The sequence below is a fragment of the Magallana gigas genome, chromosome 9 (genome assembly GCF_963853765.1).
Source record: "Magallana gigas chromosome 9, xbMagGiga1.1, whole genome shotgun sequence".
Lineage (NCBI taxonomy): Eukaryota > Metazoa > Mollusca > Bivalvia > Ostreida > Ostreidae > Magallana > Magallana gigas.
This window is the reverse complement of record NC_088861.1, coordinates 11575738-11597320: the sequence shown is the minus strand read 5'-3', so window position 1 is coordinate 11597320 and position 21583 is coordinate 11575738. Positions and strand designations below refer to the sequence as shown.

General features: G+C 33.2%; 1 protein-coding gene and 1 long non-coding RNA gene across 4 annotated transcripts in view; both read right to left on the bottom strand.

Annotated features, from left to right (window-relative positions):
* LOC105335934 (tubby-related protein 4) overlaps positions 1–21583 on the bottom strand; it is an 82327-nt gene that overhangs the window by 50798 nt on the left and 9946 nt on the right. For 2 of the 3 annotated variants that reach the window (XM_034479219.2, XM_034479223.2), the window contains exons 4-7: positions 17899–18233; positions 13666–13794; positions 11821–11985; positions 7503–7677 (exon numbers count right to left, since the gene is read on the bottom strand). In XM_034479219.2, coding sequence (XP_034335110.2) covers positions 7503–7677; positions 11821–11985; positions 13666–13794; positions 17899–18156 — 727 coding nt within the window. In that variant the 5' untranslated portion in view covers positions 18157–18233. Of the gene's footprint in view, positions 1–7502; positions 7678–11820; positions 11986–13665; positions 13795–17898; positions 18234–18712; positions 18732–21583 lie in introns of those variants that run through there. The other variant, XM_066070488.1, reaches the window with a different exon arrangement.
* LOC117686609 (uncharacterized) lies at positions 869–5152 on the bottom strand. Its single transcript, XR_004599734.2, has 3 exons — positions 3939–5152; positions 3564–3712; positions 869–1240 (listed from the first exon to the last, which is right to left on the bottom strand). It is a non-coding gene; the product is annotated as an uncharacterized lncRNA (long non-coding RNA).

Below are 21583 nucleotides of genomic sequence, written 5' to 3'. Positions count from 1 at the left end.
TATTACGATAAACACAATCCAAATCAAAAAGGGAAAATCAAAATTCCTTTTTTTTGACCCTGTTTTTCATATCTGCATCCATATAAACCCCTTTTTGCCAAAAATAAGCCTTTACAAGTCAAAGTTCATGGAATTTTCCTGAATCATTGACATTTAAATGCATTACACAGACATTTAAAATGAGTAACGTTCCTCTTATTCTTATAAAAACTTATGAAGCATCAGAGGAACGTTCCTCTTTACCTAAACTAAAATCTCTACATTTCATCTGAGAAACGTTCCTCTTTTCACTTCAACAGAAATCTTCACAAAGAATCTGAGGAACGTTCCTCTTTTCACTTCAACAGAAATCTTCACAAAGAATCTGAAGAACGTTCCTCTTTTCACTTCAACACTTCAACAGAAATCTTGACAAGTCATCTGAGGAACGTTCCTCTTTTCACTACAACTGAAATCTTTGCAAGGAATCTTGAGGAACGTTCCTCTTTTCTCTTTAACTGAAACCTTTACATGGTACCTGAAGAATGTTCCAATTTCCTACATTTGAAAGTAAAAACAGCAATAAGCAAAATACCGGTAATCTTAAATTAAATAAGCATTTAAACATGTTATACTTTACGTAAATATTAAGGATGTTAACAAGTACTCGAGTACTTGACTATCGCTCAGCCCCGATGATGATCAGCTAAAATTTTCTTAGTTGATTACTCGATATAAAGTAAAAAAGAGTTTGAATTTTTAATATTTTATATCGCAGCATTTTTGGTTTACAATTCAAAATAACAGCTTTTTTAATTGGTGTCAAAAATTGATCTTGTATTGTAGATCAAACTATAACTAATCCTTTTTAATAAAAGTACATAGGCATGTAATTAAGAATACCAATTTAACATTTCTTTTTATATTAAATATCAAGAATAGTTTGTAATTGGATTAGATGTTTATATAATTAAAAATTTAACTATATTAATAATTGTCTCAGTGCATATTATTTTATAATTACTAAAAACATAAAGCTCGCATCCATCAAATTCAGGATGGAGTTCCCAAGTAGAGCTGCATTTTCCAGAAAGCACTTTCACTTAATTCGGTCTTTGATACATGGTTGACATGAGTCAAGGTTTATCTTCTGTTCTGTTTATCTTCTGTTCATACTGTGTGACTGGCTGGATGGCTTTTGAACTTTTCTGTGGCCTCATTGATTTCCTCCCAGGGGGGATGTCCAGATCTTCTATAGAATCTATGTATAATACATATTTGCATTAAAACTCATCATCGCTAAATAACTTCCTGTTATTTCATTTCATAATGAAGATCTGGTTGTAATGCTTATTTTTGTTAATAACACACAAATTCTCAAAACATACATTTAGGTATTGTCATTCTTTAAGAAGAAATGCCCAGTATATTAAAGGTCACATAAGTTTTTCCCTGCTTAACTTGAAAGAGAGAGAGAAATTAGAGAGATGTAGCACAGGGGAGAGAGAGAGAGAGAGAGAGAGAGAGAGAGAGAGAGAGAGAGAGAGAGAGAGAGAGAGAAATAAGAGAGAGAATGATTTGTACAACAAATATATATATATACCTATATACCTAAATACGTTTAAACATTTACAGAATCCAAGCAGGATAATTAAGCATGAATTTGATTTGAATCTACCAAACATCAATATACTCTTGAATTTCTGCTCTAATCTTAAAACACATTGGTATTATTGCATTATTTTTTTTGGATGGCGACAGATCTTAACACTTCACATCAAATCCCAAAGCTATTGTTATCGGGGCCGGTCATTCTTGCGAGTATGAGAATGGTTCACAGCTCTAAGTTATTTGTTTTAAGCAAGACAACTGAGCAGATGGAATTTGCATCACTTAAATAAAGCAGGAATTATTAACCACGTCAAACAAGAAAGCTGTATAATTCAGATTCTGTTCATCCTATCAATTTAATGTTGCAGCAAGGGAATACTAGAATTCTGTAAATTAAGCTTGATGAGCTTGATCAAACTTATTTTTGTTTGAAATTTAGAAGCATAAATTATTCAGAATATTTGCTCATCATAAATTCTGACTTGTTATACTAAGGACTTTATGTTTGTTTCATCAAAATTCTCTTCAATTTTTTACATGCTCCCAAAAAAGGAGGGGGGGGGGGGCTCCATGTTTATTCACTTTTTGATATGTAAATTTAAGAAAAGTGTTTGCTGTGGGAAAAAGTGAAAGGGGGGGGGGGGAGGGTCCCCCCCCCCCTACATCCTGATGCTACGTGCCTGCTTGAAAGGGTTGATTTAAAAAAAGGGTGTTTTTTTTTAAAGAAAACACTGCAAATAAATGCATCTTGGCTAATAGAAGAAGTGAGGATAAAAGGCAAAAATTTCTGAATGAAACAACATTCCCATGGATGATTTAGCATCATTATTCCCAAATCACTTAATTTGCGGTAACTCCTACCCCCTACCCCCCTCCCCCCTCCCCCGACAAAAAAAAAATAAGATGAAGAAAACACATAACATTTCTCCCCTAAAAGAAAAGCTAATATGTGGAGGGATAGGACAAATCATCCAGTCATTCTTTAATTGAGTATTTATGTAGTATTTATTCCTTTTTAAGATATCAGTAATTCTCAGGCATGAATAACCTAATTATCATCAGTGCACTAGCTATAACTATATACCCGCTATCCATCTGCGCGTGCAACCAGATAATAAAAAAAAATTGTAAAAATTAAAAGTCTACACCAAAGAAATTAATTGAAGAAATATATGTATAATTTGATAGTTCTATTGTTTTCAGTTTAGAAGTAAAGTGGATAAATTACAAGGAGAGGACATACATAGGCTATGCCTGTTGTCCAATCCTATTGAATTTATTCAATAAAACATGTTTTAATAAATTAGAAGTAAAGTGAAAAAGTCTTAATGATACCCGTTATCTAGTATTTTTGTTCAACTTAAATGTGCATATAAATCATTTCAATATAATATAAACAGTCACCATGTTAAGTTTGTTCCTAAAACATCAATTTACCTGTCTTAAAGTTAAAATTCATAATATAAGACTGGAATAGTGAAACGGATAAGTAATGAACTTAGGAAAAAGTTCTTTCCTAAGATATAACTTAGTCTTAAGTTTGCTTTGTGAAATGGGCCCCTGTGCACTCATTAGATTAATCCTTTCACATTTGTACACGTTACAATTGTGTGATAATTCATTTCGGCAGATTAATTATATATTTAATATTTAACTTTTTCTTAAATAGAGCATGTTCCTATTCCATATGACCTAATATCTGTTTATGATTTTCCGATTTACAAAGTCTGATTTGAAAGATTTAAAACTCACATCATGTAAATGGAGTTTATAGTGTTACTGAATTCATTTGTCCCAAGAGGGCCATTTTCCTAGCAATGGTGTTGATAAGCATTTGTAGGGGAAATTGATAACCTAGCTGTAAAATGAGAAGTGGCTAGCAGATTACACTGTTTCAAAAGAGCCTTGTGGGAGTATTAGTCCCAGAAGGACAGCTATAGTGTGAGATTAATTTTAAATTAAGAATAACAAACCTTAATCTTCAAGCATCTTTCATCTCGATCAAGCTCTGTCCAAATTAATGCTACCCATCCACCGGCCAGACCAGCAAACAATTCAAATGCAGTGATTTCAAACCAAAATCCACCAGGCGAAATATTTTGTCACTGCCAATCATCATCACCTATAACATTACATTGTATTATGATTTTATTTTAATTTTGCACATCATTTTCAAAATTTGATGATTAAAATAATTTTTTTAAATATCAGATAATCAATAATTTTGTATCAATTTAATCTAAATGCTTTAGATTTGCAATTACCTTGATTGTAGTAAATAAGCAGAAGAGCAAAAGAAACTCAGTTATGTATTTTAAACGTTTGGATATAATAAAAGTATTTATTACCTTGATGCATGCATCCTGCGAAGTTTGCAACTGCAATTTCCAAACAATATTTCTGTTCACCTTCATAAAGTACACATGCAGCGTTGATCTTAAATTAAATTTGCGACCACATTTTGCATCTGTTCCTAAAGCAGTGATCTGCTGTTGAAAGCTCTCAAATTTCACACAGTTACTATTATTAGCACACCCCGAACATCTTATCAGCATCCAGTTAGTGATTGACATCTGATAGAGGACCTTAGCATGTGCATGTAACAGCAAGTTGTTACTCAGCTTGAAATGGCCGGCGGTGACATTAGCAAACCAAATGTAGCAGAGGAATATGGGATTTAGGTCATGACATTTCTATTGACCATGCATGCTGAGAAGTTATTTACAGAATATACTGGAGTATTTTGATATTAGATATTTTCTAGTTGATAAACATGAGGTACTCCAAGAAAGCCAAAATGTGAGTTGTTTTTTTTTTACCTAAAATATCCTACTAATACCAGAGGTACATTTGTAGATTTATCAAAACTACGAGTACACTATTGAATTATAGCTCGTGTATGTTGTGATTTTATTAGGAAGGGGGTGGGGGTAATTGTTAGCTAGTGTGAGATATAATTAACATATATATTATTATAATGATTGCATTTCATATGAGAACTGTAATTCAAATTTTACATCCTAATGTTTGTTACTATCATCCAGCTCAAAGAATTTGACAAATGCAAATTTCTGGTAACCTGATTGTTTTCTCAAAGCTTAGGTCCTGTCACACCAGATTGCATTCCCCCAGAGTTTCACGATACTGTTATATTTCTGGAATTGCTGTGGGTTCGCTGGGAAATTCAAAAACATTGTACAGTTGTATTTTAAATTTTTACAAGGTGAAAATGTGACAGTTGACCAAGGGATTTCTACTCAGCTCCTGCGGCGTGTAACTGCATTCCTACAAACTTTTACTAACAAATGACTGCGCTCCAACTGAGTGCTCATAATGTGCTTAGAGTTGTGACCTCGAGTTTACGGTGTGTGTGTGTGTGTGTGCGTGTGTGTGTATGCACCCTTTTTCATCAGTCCTTATATAACTTAACCAACATCATATTGTTGTTTCAGCGGCTTGACACAAAGTTTTTGATTTTATATTTAAAATCATTAAATTATGGGCTGTAAACCCGCTATCATCAGGAGTAATTTTGCACACTTGTTAAACAAGTTATTTAATAAGTGACATAATTAGCATGTCAGCTCTTCTAAATTTTAATTGTGCTTATTAGCTACATGTGCAATAGGGATGAAAATTATCCCTGCAATAATAATCACCGCAATGTATCATATCAATTTGCATCATGATAGATATTAAAAATAAAATCAGGATTTTCCAGTAAAATGTTGACAATCGCACATCAATTATTTACAATTAATTTAAGCAAAACATTTTTAAGTCCAATTGCACAGAAGACGAACAGACGGATAGTCGGACGGACGGACAAGTTGATTCTTATATACCCCCAAACTTTGTTTGCGGGGGGTATAGAAACAATAAACTTAAGGTCAGTCGCGGGTTTACAATTTTGCGCCCTCTGTACAGGGTATTGCACAATACTTAAAGGAAATAGTTTTAATGTCGTAAAACACAAATGCAGAGTAAAATGTTCTAATAAAGATTTCTGTTGAAGTGAAAAGAGGAACGTTCCTCAGATTCTTTGTGAAGATTTTTGTTGAAGTGAAAAGAGGAACGTTCCTCGGATTCTTTGTGAAGATTTCTGTTGAAGTGAAAAGAGGAACGTTCCTCAGATTCTTTGTGAAGATTTCTGTTGAAGTGAAAAGAGGAACGTTCCTCAGATTCTTTGTGAAGATTTCTGTTGAAGTGAAAAGAGGAACGTTCCTCAGATTCTTTGTGAAGATTTCTGTTGAAGTGAAAAGAGGAACGTTCCTCATATGAAATGTAGAGATTTTAGTTTAGGTAAAGAGGAACGTTCCTCTGATGCTTCATAAGTTTTTATAAGAATAAGAGGAACGTTACTCATTTTAAATGTCTGTGTAATGCATTTAAATGTCAATGATTCAGGAAAATTCCATGAACTTTGACTTGTAAAGGCTTATTTTTGGCAAAAAGGGGTGTAAATGGATGCAGATATGAAAAACAGGGTCAAAAAAAAGGAATTTTGATTTTCCCTTTTTGATTTGGATTGTGTTGATAAAAGCTTAAAGCATTTTAAAAACCTGTTAAAGAGGTAAATAAATTTTTTTCGGTTTTTTTTTTGTGGCAATAGAAGATCAGCTGACTTCCCATTTCTAAAATTTCATCAGGATCATCAATTATTCGAAGGCTATTTTTTTCCTCTCTTATTTTTTTAGATAGAGTTTAACAAAAATCGAGGCACATCAAAGCTTTCTTTGCATAATGTTATTAATGCTGCTAAATGTTGTACATTATTTATGAAAGGAAAGGAGCAACTACCAATTCAGGAACAAGGCGCCATTTAAGCACCAGTTGTAAAGGCCGGACATTGTTTATTTGGATGTTATGAGGTGAAAAACCCCTTGGTCACCTTAAATAGTGAAATCTGAGGAAGAGCAGGCAATAAAGGAATATGCTGAGGGAGTAACTCCATCTTTTAATTGTAGCTGATCATACAACAATCCCTCTGTCTTCACAAGGGTTGAGCGATAACAAGAAGATAAAAGAAGAATAAAATGTAAAGAGCTTCCGTAATTTTTCTTAACATCACAACAAACAATATTTGAGTTCTGCTGAGCATGTTGAGATTCAACATTTGGGAAGTTCATAGGAGTCATGATCAACTCTCACAACAATTTTATATCTGACTATTATTATAAGCATTAGTTTTCAATATTTACTGGCATGCAACCAATTCTCGCCGAGTACCATCGCCAGTACATAGTGACGTCATTTTATCAACACATAAAATTATAGACGAAAAATGACGTCACAATGTACTGGCGAGAAATGGTACTCGGCGAGAACTGGTCGCACGCCAGTAGTCTTCTAATTAAAATCAGTAAACGAACACCAAATGAATATAAATTATTATACTGAAGATTCCTTATTTTATGTGGATTATAAAGTCCGCAAATCTTTTGTTTTGTATCAAATTCTGAGAATATAAAACATCACAAATGCCAAACTTTTATTGTAATTTAATTTCATATTCATTTAGTTACAAGTTGTATGAAGGCTCGATGATTGTGGCATTTTTTTGGACTGTTTTGATCTTCTTTAAAAGAAGATTCTAGTTTAAAAATATTAGAAAATACCCAAATATTAAAGGTTAAATAATTATACAATACCCAAATTTTAAAGGTAAAATAATTATACAGATTTAAAAAAAAATATAAAATAACAGTTTATAGCTCAACAAATCATATCTTAAAATTGTAGGTAGATCTGATGGTTAATATGCTGACCATCCAGCCTCCTTAAAAAACATGAATGCGAGATTTTAAAATCTGTGAGCGATGATCTTTTACGCAGATATTTTACAATTTCTCTTAAAATTTTTAATTCATAAGGAATATACAGTAGAGTCCGTCAAATAACACTGCTCTTACCAGTCGGGGCAGTGAAATTTTCATTCTGCTCCGTGGAAGACTCGTCCATGTTGAATTTTTCACATGACCATGTAAGGGAGATAATCTCGGTTCCTTGCAGCACCACCACTTGTGTTACCATGGTTCCAGTGGAGCTCAGGACAATGATCTGCCCATCCATGGTACCAAATATCACCTAAAAATATAGTTATTGTCAAGCTGACTGTGACCTTTAACCTTTATGCAACCTTTAACCCTAAACATAATATCCAATCAAGAATTGAATCTTTTGAAATGGCACTTGAACATCTGAAAAAATGGTTCCAGTGGAGCTTAGGACAATGATTTGCCCATCCATTGTACCAAATATCGCCTAAAAATATCCACCAACAGGAATATCAATATATAGTTATTGTCAAGCTGAATGAGACCTTTGACCTTTATGCAACCTTTAACCCTAAACTTACGATCCAATCAACAATTGAATCTTTTAAAATGGAATTTGAACATATGAATAAATGCAAAAGGAAAACAAATGAAAATTGAAATATCACAAACAATATTAAAAAATTTGCCATTGTTTATGATTGTTTACGACCCAAATCCTTGACCCAGATATCTTTATTGTCAAGGTCATTAAACTTGAAAATATTTTGGTAGAATAATCAAACACTGCAAACAGATCATATTGAATAGAGATCCATTATTTAGCACCAGAACAAACCATTTGAATAATTGGTGTGGGGGTTTTATCTGACATGTTTAACTGATACTCTATAAAGCTCGGAGGTGAAACAAGTACAGTGACACCAATTTTTGGTCAACATCAAAAAAAGGAAAAAAAACACTTAACCAAGAGATTAAATGATAAAATAAATCAATTCAAAATGATTCCACCTTCATTACAGGATTTCGATGCATATGTGATGAACAACTTTAAAAAGCAATACCTCTACTAACAATTTCCTATAAGACTATATGGATCAAGTGCACTTATGTTCAATCAAATAGCTAAGCCAATGCATTGTACGAATTACACGGCTAAAACTGAGTTAATGCATGCGGTCGTCCATTTGCATTGGTTGATTCCTATGCTTTTCTTTTGATGAACATATCAATAAACTGCCAGATGAAATTATGGGTTTTTTAAGCCTTTAATCTTCATTTAGTAGAAAAACATTTTTTGATGTAACATTCTATATTGATTTTTTTTTTTTTTTTTGAAGAGGCGTTAATTCCTAGATTATGGCTCTTTAATTTCATTGCACTATATGTATACATGACATTGTATTGAACAGTTAGAATTATGATATCAATGTGTTAGTACATTTGTACAAGGTATAATAGGACATTACAGTGGAGTTAATTCTGCACCAACCAATCAAAATTCTGCTGTAATTTATAACAGCTTTGTAGCAAAAGATCAAAAAGCATGTCTGTATGTTTGCTGAATATTATTGAGGGCCATATTTTCTGCAGGGAAATATAAAGTTCCCATGCTTCTTGAGTTTATTGTATCTAATAAATCCTCTAAAATCTTCAAATATGAAGCAAAAAAATTGAAATCAAAGCAATGGATTACATGTTGGAATGTGAATTAAAAGAAAGTAGAAATCTTGTGTCTTTCATTTAATGAATTCTATAGAAGTCAATTTCAAATCCCAGATACCATACCTTAAATGACATGATCAAAAAGGTACCAACATAACGTAATTATGTTACAGCAAATAAATTTAAATTACTAGATACAGTCAAACTTTGTTATCTCAAACTGGATGGGACTACGCATTAAAAACTTTGAGATATCCGAGTATTCGAGATTTCGAGGGTAAAATACTTAAAAAATAAGTGGTTGGGACTTACACCTCACGTCGACATATCCATTGTATTTGAGATAGCAGTGTTCAAGATATCGAAGTTCAACTTTAATTTAAATGGCTGTTAGAATAATCAACATTATATATAATTAAAGCAAAACCTTGAGTGTTGATGGTTCCATTTTGTTATAAACATTTTTAAAGATGTTATATATAGACTAGGTTGGGTTTTTTTTTAAAGTTCATTAATTGAACATATTAAGTTCTGTCAAAAAAACAAGCAAACACATTACACATACCAGTTTAAAACTGTTATTGGTAGATCCTAGCTAGCCAATAAAATATTGCTTAGTACTGTAAAAGATTGGTTTGAAGTAACTTAAAATATAATGAATTTCACTGAAATTCATACAATGTACCGGTACACATAAAGTATCTCAGATACAAATATATTAAGTACGGTTTTACCGTGGATACAAATGTATGTCAAATTGCCAATCCCTGATTCTTCAAGTGTATTTAAGCTCAATTTTTTAATACTTGGATATCTCAATTTTTTTTTTTCGGAGTCTCATTTAGTTCGAGATAATAACATAAAGGTTCATCTGTATCTAATAATAACTTAAAGAACTTTGTTGTTGCTGGGGAAAATCAGGTTGAATTCATGCAGATTTCTGTACATCGATTTGCCTCATAAAAAGTGATTTATTGGTTCTAATAATAAGCTAGATCATCTTAAACAGAATAATCTTACAAAATTGCCTATAACAAAAGGAAAATTTATCACCCATCCCTACTTAATATGAAATATTGATATTAAAAAAATTACGCAGTTACCACCATGAGCCAAGACTCTGAAAAAATCAATCAACAATAATTTCAACTTCAAAATGAAAAGAAAAACTGTCTTGGTTGAGTTTGACTGAATCAGATAATTTCTGTTTGGCAACTTCCATCTGAAAATTTCGATGGACATAAGGGGATATCGGTTTAAAACCATTAAGGAAAAATTTGTTAGAGTAACATGCCTTCCATGTTCTAGATTTTCTATGTCTAAGTGTGATTTAACAGTAATGTGATGGGTTTTTTTGAGTTTATATGGTAGTTGTGACACTGAATCGCTTACCATAAAAGTGGTTTAATTACGCATGGGGGAAATTTACAGTGGTAAATATACCCCTGTGCGTATGGTAAAAAATCACATTCTACATGTGAAAAATAATATATCCACCTACTTCATACCCATGTGTATTGTTTGACTCCATGCAGAAAACGCTTACATTACCACCAGCATAAATAAACACTTTTACAGTATTCATAAACATGCTGTTTCAGATTCCCTTCAGATTCTGAAGTGATATTTTGAAACAATTAAGCTTAGCTTAAATGAGTACAAATTCTTATTTTCCTATCATACAGCTCAGAAAGCAAACATTAAATCCTGTGATTTATAGTCGACATATCAAATTACATCTTCAACACGCAGAATTTTTTATTCTAAAATTTGTATTAATTTTATTGCCTCTTAAGATACCAAAATAACCTTTTTTTAACAATTATTGAAGGTTTACTGGATGCATTGTAAAAACTTCTTACCCTTGGTTACTTTGGTCTATATTCCTGCAGAACCTGATGCATTAATATTGAACAAAGCAGGACTCCAGTGTATGTTTTTTGCTTGCTATTTGTAGAATACTGTAGTCTGATATTTTAACTCTCTTTGGTCATTAGGATCCACAACCCACAAATAATATAATAATATAAATATATACATGTATGTCAATCTGGCAATTCAATATTTTGTATTATCTCTCTCTCCACTTAAGGAAATTATCAAAGGACCAAAACACAAGAATAATGTACCTCTGTCTGTTAAGGTTTTTTTTGTCTTGTATTAAGATGCCTCACTACACCTTGAAATTGTTTCTCAAATCAGCAGAAAATTACTTGACTATAATGATAGATAGCATGATGAATAGGAAGTATTGAGGTCAAATAGGTCAAAAAATTTGCAATTTTGGATACAAAATTATATTTTAGAAAATTTAATTCAGTAAACGTGAACAAAAATCCGAGCACATGATCTGTAGTCCGAAGTCTGACACTTTAAACACTGAGCTATGATGATATTCATCCAAATCAATTGATACAAACATTTTATAACAAAACATTTAAATCACCATCTTGTGACTTAGTATCTTAAAAAGTGTAAGACTAGGTGTAGTTAGGTACTTTAAATGCACCTAATATATAAGTCATCAGGTGATCACATCTCTCTTCCTTTCTTCCCCTCTCCCTGTCTTCTATAATAATTGTAACTTACCAACTGGTCATCAGGGGAACCCAACCAACTCTCTCTCTCTCTCTCTCTCTCTCTCTCTCTCTCTCTCTCTCTCTCTCTCTCTCCTTTAATAGTTAATTGTAACTTACCAACTGGTCATCAGGGGAACCCCAACTGACTCTCTCTCTCTCTTTCTCTCTCTCTCTCTCTCTCTCTCTTGCCTCCTATAACTGTAACTTACCAGTTGGTCATCAGGGGACCACACCCCACAGGTAATGGTTGTCTGGTCCAGGTTGAGCATGGAGGACCAGTACATCTGCCCCGCCACAGAACCCACCAGTACAAAGCCGTCACAGTAACAAATCAGGGCCATTCTACCATCATGGGACCAGGAAAAGTCTGTCACCTAATGAAAAAAAAAAAAACCCACAAAATTCAATCAGCAATTGGATTTATTGTTTGATTAGTTCCAGTAAATGATATCAGTAATACTGATAAAGTGTTATTTATGTGTGTGGGAAATTTACACCATAGATACACATAAGATTAAAACTGCTTAAAATACCCTCAAGCGTACAGTAAAAAACATCAAAATTTTAGAGTGGTGAACTGCAAATCCGCCTATTTAATACCCACGCATATTGTTTGACTATAGAAAACGTGGAATTCACCACCAGCATAATAAACACTTTTACAGCAGCAAGGAATGCGAGTGTAAACATTTTCTGTAATACTTGCTTCCTTGATGATAAGCCCATAAATTTGAAACCCAAAAGAAAGCATTTTACAGTATGTAATTACATCCCTATTTCTGAATACATGTACTTCTTAAATTATCCATAAAAAGCCAGTAAAAGTACTGTGTGATTTATTATAATTAAATTCTCCATCAGCAGCTTAGAGAAAATAACAGCCAATAGACATTCTTCCATATATGTGAAGATTACCATCATGATGGTTTAGTATGTACAGTTACTACCGGTAATAAAGTGTGAGGTCAACTTGTGCAAGTTCGTGAAATTCTTGCTCTCAAGGTAGCTTAAGTTTTGATCAATTATGACGTGTTGCCAACTCGAAACTATAATTCTTGACACCATTGAACATGTTGAACATTAAAAGATAATTCATTACAGGTATTTCAGTATGCGTTGAGATTTAATAAGCAACTGAAAGTAGTTTTTAAAAATTATTAATACAAGGAAGAGTTGTTTTACACTGATTCTAGTAAGATCATGTCGATTTATTTTAATATCTCTAACAAAACTTAGTTAGATTTTTTATGAAATTATAGTGAAAATACTTGGCAAATGAAAACAAAGTTAAAATGTCATGTAGTGTAGAGGAACTAAGCAGTTAACAAGTTATGCTCTCACTGAGGAGCAAGCAGTAAACTGGTTCTGCTCTCAGTGAGGACAAACAATCAACTGATTTTGATTTCACTGAGGTACCAAGCACTTAACTACTTATATGCTCTCACTGACGAGCAGGCAGTTACTGCTAAAATACTCTCAGCAAGGAGCAGGCAGTTAAGTGGTTTTGATCTCACTGAGGAGCAGGCAGTTAAATGGATATTCCCTCACCAAGGAGCAGGCAGTTAAATGGATATTCCCTCACCAAGGAGCAGGCAGTTAAATGGATATTCCCTCACCAAGGAGCAGGCAGTTAAATGGGTATGCCCTCACCAAGGAGCAGGCAGTTAACTGGTTTCATGCTTAGCTGAGGAGCAGGCAGTCAACTTGCTAAATGCGTTCACTAAGGAGCAGGCAGTTAACTGCTAAAATGTTCCCACTAAGAATAGACAGTTACCTTGTATGCTCTTACTGAGGAGCAGGCATTTAGCTGCTTCTGCTCTCACTAAGGAACAAGTATATTTATACTGGTTTCTGCTCTCACTGAGGTCCACACAGTTACCTGGCTGTGCTCTCACCATCAGTCAACTGACTGTTCCTTTCCCTGAATGACCAAATTAGTAACCTTATTGTTCCTCTAGATCTCGTTGGATGAACAAGCAGTTACCTGGTTGTGACCTAATGAGGATCAAAGTTAATTATCCATGTTCTCATCACTGAGGAGAAAGCAGAATTACCTGGCTGTTTCTGTCATTGATGAGTTCGGTGGACCATCTTCCTTCATGTTTTATCCAGACAAATATGGCTCCTTGAACATCACATGTGGCTAGCTTCTGGTAAGGCTCATTCCAACGAACCAAAGTCACCTGCAATTTAAAAAAAAAAGAAAAACGATGTTTTGCATTTAAGCAACATTAATATTACTCTGATCATGCTTATTTTTTTAAAGAAATGAATTTATGATTTTAAAAAAATTAGACTGACCTGTTTAATGACATGCCATTTTTTAAATTAATATTAATAACAAGATGAAAAAAATCTATACATGTACGCAAGTCTTAAAACATATTTTTTCTTATCACTGACAGCATGATTGGCCAAGAGATCTATTTTAATTAAGGAACCTGATCAGCAGTAATCTGATTTGGCTCAAAAATCAACCAATTTCAATATGTGTACATTGTATCATAGATAAACATATATATGCAAGCTTTCTGATCATCAAATTGCTTCGGCTGAAAGTCCTGAAGCTCTATACATGGAACTCAATCCATAAAGCTCCTCTAAAGCACAATGGAGAAGCTGAAAGGGACCACTGGAAGGAAACGCAAATAAATTGGACACCATTCTACAACCGGAAATCTGGTTTGGAAACTCGTAATAGAAAACTCCATGAAATAAATAGGAGGCTTATTTTATTTTTTTTGGACTTGTTATGTACAATAGGCAAATATTTCTCGACAGCTGTCAGAGACCTGGGCATAAAAGGAGTCTGTGCTTAGAGGGAAGAGAGTCTTGATGCTTTGGTAAAATGCTAATTTCTTTCTTGACCAGGAGATCAGTTTTGTCGGATAATAAAATCCAATGGTTTTGGAGCACGGAGGGTCTCTAGTGGCCTCGCACTCTGAAGCACACAGAAGAAAGTAGGGCTTGAAAGCGCCAAGACTAAAATAATTGCTGCCAGAATAGTGGAAAGCCAAATCATATCCCTCTCCAAGGAAATTTTTGAAATATGTATGTATAAAGAATACATGACAAAGACAATGTGGATTTTTTTTTTATCCTTTCAATTTTTTTTTTAATTTGAAATAAAGACAGCTCCATACTTTGATATTCAATTCCAGTAGACTATACATGTATTAAATTAAACACATTTTAACATTAAGCTTCATAAAGTCCTTCTCTTAATACAACTTAATTGTCTTGAATGTTGGGTTTCCATAGTTTCTGTTTATGGATCTTCATGTGCATTTGGTAAACAACACAGCTGTCAATATGATCAAGTTTAAATGATGAGTTTGTCCAAAAGTGCCAGATTATTTCTGAAAAACAGTTCGAGCTTGCACAATCATAAGCAAAAAGTACAGATCATCCATCATGGTTAATTCATTGTCAGACTGAATATTACGTTCTACTTTAAACAAGCAAAATAATAACATCCCAGTACAATTGTATCAGATACAACTGCAAAATTATGAAAGTGCAAAATTTAGCATATTTATAGCTATAGTGGAGAATACATTTAGACATTAGGGGAGGGGGTAATATATAACACATTCTATGATGGATCACCAAAGTGTCAGATTGGACAAGTTCAACTACCATAGATGTATGCAATATAAAGCAAAATCTAAAGCAATATAACATTTGTTTTTGGATTATTTTTGGCCAATCTATTTCATCGGTATAATTTCAAAGTCAAATCAAGTGCTTTTCCACAACCCTCTTGTGAAATAAGTTTACAGATAAGGCTTGAGCCCGCATACATCAAGCTTCCAAAGGGAGCCATCTCCTTGTTTCTACGATCACTGCAGTGCAGTATATATGATTCCGAACGCCTAATGGGTATTATTGATGGAAAGCAATGTATATTAATGATGGCAACTGGGGAAAAAATAGTGACAGCCGAACCATTGAGTGTTCTGGGAGAACAAATATCCTTTCCAGGAGATACAAATTAATCTCTTTGTATATACACATTGGTGTCATTTGTAAAAATAACGCATGACAGAAATCTAAATAACTGTTCACAGTTGGGGGAAAATAACGAGAAAATTGTTTGATCATCTTCTATAAAGTGAAAAATAAAAGTGTTTTTTTTTTTTTTTTGAAGAGCATTAAGTGTGTTAATGTCTTCGAGTTTTGTGTTTCAATGATTTTACAATACTTTATATATGCATGGTAATTAATAACAGCTAGGTTTATCTTGAAATTTTAGTTTATTAATTATAATGAAAATAACTAAAACGTTTCCAATTATGGTAGCAATTAATTTTCAGAAAATCAACATTGAGTTACAAACTTTTATATGTGGTCTTCATTTTTGTGGCCATGCAGAAGAATTTCTAAAATAATTTAAACCATAAATGGAAAGGTGCCTTCTCTTTTTTATTTGAAAGTTAATTTTTTTGAACTGCTAGCTCTAGACTAGTGTCACCCATTTCTTTTCTTTTTTTTCTGGAGAAGTTTATAACATACAGTTCTGGAGTTGATGTATTTCAAGACCAAATTGATCAATGTATAAAAAAAAAAATTCAAAAAAAAAATCTCAGCTTTATTTCTTTTTCATTACTGCACTTGACCTAAGCTGTCGTGTTCAGAAAGATTGACTAACACTCATTAGACTTTTCTGTTCTATTTTCAATGCAATCAAAGAGTGACTTCCCAGACAGTATTAATACTAAAAGTAGACCCGGATCACTTCCCGAAAAGCATGCATCCAAACATCGTCTTCTGTGATACAAGTCTGACACAATTCCGCGAAAAAAAATGCGAACTTCACTGCAGGATACATCATCTTAATGTCGGATTAGTTGAGTAACTGTCTGCCTAGTTCTCACTCACGAAAAAAATCCATAAATTTATTGGCTAATATTGCTCCAGGCTTAGGCAGCATAATATTATTAATTTTTTTTTTTGCAATATACTATATGATTTGTCATTTAAGCTATTGGAAACATTTTCATTCAGATCTTAATCCCTATAACCAGATTTTGTCACTATAAAATTGTGATGTACAACTTTACATCAGTATTCTGTAGACTGTGCAATAAAAAAAAAATTGGAACAACATCCATAAAATTAATCTTATTTCGATCTTCTTTTACTAATCAAATCAAAATCCGTCAACAAAAAGCGCAAAGTGCCTTTTGATCAATGGCAATATATTTCCCTTCAAATTTTGAGGAGTAAAAAAACCTATAAACTGTACAGAAGAAGTAATTTCTACTAAATATGTCAAAAATCCAGCAAAGATCTCTCCGTATTTATGGTTCACATAGCTTTAACATTTAATCAGGTATTACATTCTTTGGTTGTTATTAGATTTTGAAAACTTTATGAGGCTGAGCTGGGGAGTTATAATTGGGGTTGTAGCAATTATTACTAAACAGACGCCAATAACTCATCATTATAATACCGACTCTGGAATTGTTAATCATTTTAAAGCATAAAATACTGAACTTTTCTAAAATAGCTATTACACAATTAGTCACGATGTTCAATAAATTGTGCTTTGTTTCATAAGAGATTTCTTAAAATAATTGAACAGATTTCATAAAGGAGCTAGAGGACAATTCAGGAATTTAATTAAACAATTCAATTACATTAATTTAACATTAAACAATAATTTATTTAAGTTACCAATGGAATGCTGTGTATATAATCAGGGTTGTCTATAAAAATTGAAGTAGAAGGAGGAAATGAAAAAGTAGCAGGGGGTTTGGGGTTCTTCCTTATAGCTACTTTGTGTTTGAAATGCAATAATAGCCGGGTAATTAAGGCATTATAGGCATGGGAATTCCCCACCTCCCGGGTCTTAGAGACAACCCTGAGTATATAAGGACATGTTTGTATTGACTCAATTTCTGCTCCTTTGCTCTCACTGACAGTGGGCGAGTTAAAAAACGAGGCTTATTGAAATCTTACAAGTCTCAGTTGTGCCAGGATGAAATTAAAATGGAACGAAATACTAATATTTAACAATGGTAAAATTGACCCTATAAATATAAAATCCTGTATGTGGTGTTATGCATTTCACTTACTTTAAGCAACAATTACAACTTAATTCTATTCAAAACAGGACCCCCTTATCATCAGAAAAGGAAATGCCACAATGAGATTGGGTCCAAAACGTTACATAGAGACAATTGAATTCAGTCAATTATTTCCTTTTTCTCCTACCACCACCAACTATAACAGAAATCAAAGGTGACAAAAGATGGAACAAATTGAAAAAGAGGCAAACTGACCTCACTCTTGTGACCTCTGAGGTTAAAGTTACTTCTGGGAGGTGGATCGTACTTCTTGCAGTGACTGGTAGTGAACGTGACCCCCACCACCCCTTTGGCATTTCCACTGGCCAGCCACCCTTCCATGTAGTATTGGTTTCGGTTCAGTTTCCATCCCCCATTGTTGTCCGGAACATCCGGGACTTTCCCCATCCATGACAAGGAGTGGATGGTACATTCCGTTCGGGAGGAGTTGTTCTGCTCAAAATGCACGTGCATTTCGCTATCGGGTCTGATGGAATTTTAGTTCACTGTGAAAATCATGGTTGGTGTGTTACTTTTCTTTTTCTTGGCACCTGGAAATTTAAATATAAGCAGGATTTTTAAAATATAACTCACAATTTAAAAATTTGCAATGACATAACTATATAATGCTTACACTTGAACAAATTAAACAATAATTCAATTTTCCAAAAATGTCACATTAAATCATATTTTTTGATTCTTTAAATAACATAGATGAAATTAGTAGCTGCATGCGCAAGTTTTTCATCATGCATTTCTTATACTCAATAATGCTTGTCTCTATTAATTTCCTTAAATTCAATGCATAGAAAAAATCAAAACTTATTCCAGTATTGATTTGAAAAAAATTCACAAATTCTCAACCATTGAAGCTGCATGGCATATCATATATTTGTGCAAATGCTTCTAATAATCTATAAACTAAAAACACGGATATCACCTGCAGTGACCCTATAAATGATTACAAGTACATAAAAGGCGATATAGAGGGAGTAAGATAAACTCGTATTATAGGAGTCAATCTGTTCACCTGCTGAAGGCAAATTGGATCAAATGAACTGGAGGCAGAAGCTAATGGTGGCAACACAACCAATCGGAATCGATACTTTATATCACGGCTCGATGCTATATCATCAATTCCTATAGTATTAGCTCTATCCTACCTAGTACGTACAGAAATAATCGTCACTGAAGCCATTAAACGCACATATTCTGGGAGTGTTACTGTCAATCTTAAATGAAAAAATTAAGGCACTCTGCTTCTTTAATTTCCAAATTATTGAGTCAATTAGGGGCAAACTCTGTTTATATAAAAGAGAAGAGTTTAAAACTTAATTCATAATGATATATTGCATATACCAAACTATGTATATAGACCTCCAAAAATGAAAAAAAAAAAAAAACTGGCATTGAAAATAGGTGATGATAATTATGTTTTATGGCATGCAATGTATTGCATTCTGAATTTGTAATCAATCATTCAATAATTTAGGCCTTTTAAACATGATTCACTTTTACTTATATTCAGAATTTTATAATATATCAAATTTTATACATTTTGAAGGTACATATAACTTAAATTTTAGGCAATGGAATGAAATCTGAGTGTGATTTTTGCTTTTATCACATGTTTATCTCAAGATACGGTGGATATCACTCATGGGATAAATTTTTGATATTCCACTGTGTGTTCTTACGCCACATGACGTCATAATTAAACATTACGTAGTTTCAGGCAGATGATTGATGTAGAATGAAAAAGTAAAAATTAAACATTTCTAATATGATATCTAACCTTTCGAGTTTATTTTAATCAAAGTTTACAACTGTTGTTTGTTTATACCCAAGTTGCTGCACTCACTTTAAATGATTGCGTCTAAAGAGCCCTCCCCCTTCCCCAAAATAAAAACAAATCATTTAATCACAGTTTTTAGAAACATTTCACCGGGTTGATACATATAATAACCAAACAGAAAAAAGAAGAAATCTGAGGGGGATTAACAAAGCAATCAACAATTCCGACACAACAGAACATAGTTTTTCATCCACTTTAGGATATTAAACCCCATTAAAGCTCTAGAAGGGATGTTTTTTACAGCAGCCCTGGCCTTTTATTACCAACAAGATTTATATGCTCTCTGTGATGACATTAAAGTCAACTCGGATACTCCGTGGATACTCCGCCTCCAAACGGATCTTGTAGCGACTATTTTACAACTTGTTCAAACAACCTACCTCATGCATGTACCTGTATTTTTGTGCTCAAGGCAAGAAATTTTTGATAGATCAACTAAGAAAAAAGTTGCTTTTTATCTTTCTATTTACACGATATAACAATTTTTTTTAGGATATTTTCAGCTATTATATGGTAAAAAGTAAAATACAGGTAACAAATATGTGAACAATTTAAATTAAATGAGCCATTTACAACAAAGAAATGTCAATTAAATGTTGTTTAACAAATGGTTTGTTCATTTACTTTTGAAAAATATTACACTGTACATATCATTGTTTGATGTACATGATTTTACGCATCAGCTCATCTACTGGGAACTTACATGCAAGGGTAAAGAGGAGGATGTGAGTTATATTTGATCTTTTACAGATTGAGAAAAATTTTTAGCTTAAATTATCCATTATCCATTGAATAGTTATATACATTTGTTTGTCATTACCGGTACTACAACTTGCATAATAACAGTGTACATGTACATAGTCTCAATAAGTTTTCAACCCAGACCTGACTGCATATTATATAGAAAGTTGAAATAGAATCTGATTGTTTAAAATACAAATTATATAATTTTTTGAGGTATATATCAACTTTTGCGTAAGGTTGCATGCACTCCTCCTATTTAATATGATAAAATCATGAAACAATTTGCATGGTAGCTTAGTGTATGCTATTTCATCGGGAAAGCAAGAAGATATTGGCTCTGGCAGACAAACAGATCTTAGACTGTCTACCGGTATATCAAAGACCATCCAAAATCAAGATTGCAAAATGAACGAACAAACTGTACAGCCGGTACCATTAAAGAAGTAAAAAAAATTGTAACCAAAAATTTACATGCAAATATGATGATTCAACCAGATATATATAGAGAGAGAAACTACAATCACTGCCCAATGCAATAAAACTCGTGATGTTCAGAAACGAGATCCAGCTCACAGATCTTGTTCCATTTGGCCACAAGGATCAATGCGCAATATCTTTAAAATAAAACTATCATTAGACCAGATTATCTGAAATGGATGCCGGTCCCTTTTTGAAAATATCAAGGGGAAATTGATCAAGAAAGCACACAAAGAAAAATTTCAAATAGCAGCATGTTGCCATGAGAAACTATCATTTCTCCAAACAATTTTCCAGCCCAGTCAATAGTGTTCCCTAAACAAGAAGCTGTAATTTTCTTTTCATCTCTTTTTTTCTAATTCAGATTCCGTCACAGAGTGAAGATAGCTAGAGACCAAGTTCAATGCATCATCGATGATGAAATTTTTATCTCGCTTGTCCATCTTGCCTCCGGAGTCCGTATAAAGGTTTCATAAGCTGCGTCCTCTAATATTAAGTTCCCTCCCTATCAATATATTTTAAATGCACACCACACAGTCAAGCTATTACAATTAGTAAATGATCATCTCTGATCAATTAATTGATGAGGCCATGCATATATATGGCCTTACACGTTTTAATCAGCCATTATACTGTTACAATAGCATCCAGTCTCCATGGCAAAGAAGCACTGGAACAGCAATTAAATTCTCATTACTCGCTGGTGGATTAATGCCTACCTGCGATTTCTTTGAAATATTTTCCTGATTGGGTAGTACTAGTATATACACACATCATCAATTTCATTCTATAATGTTTACTGGTCTTCAAATCCAACAATGAAGG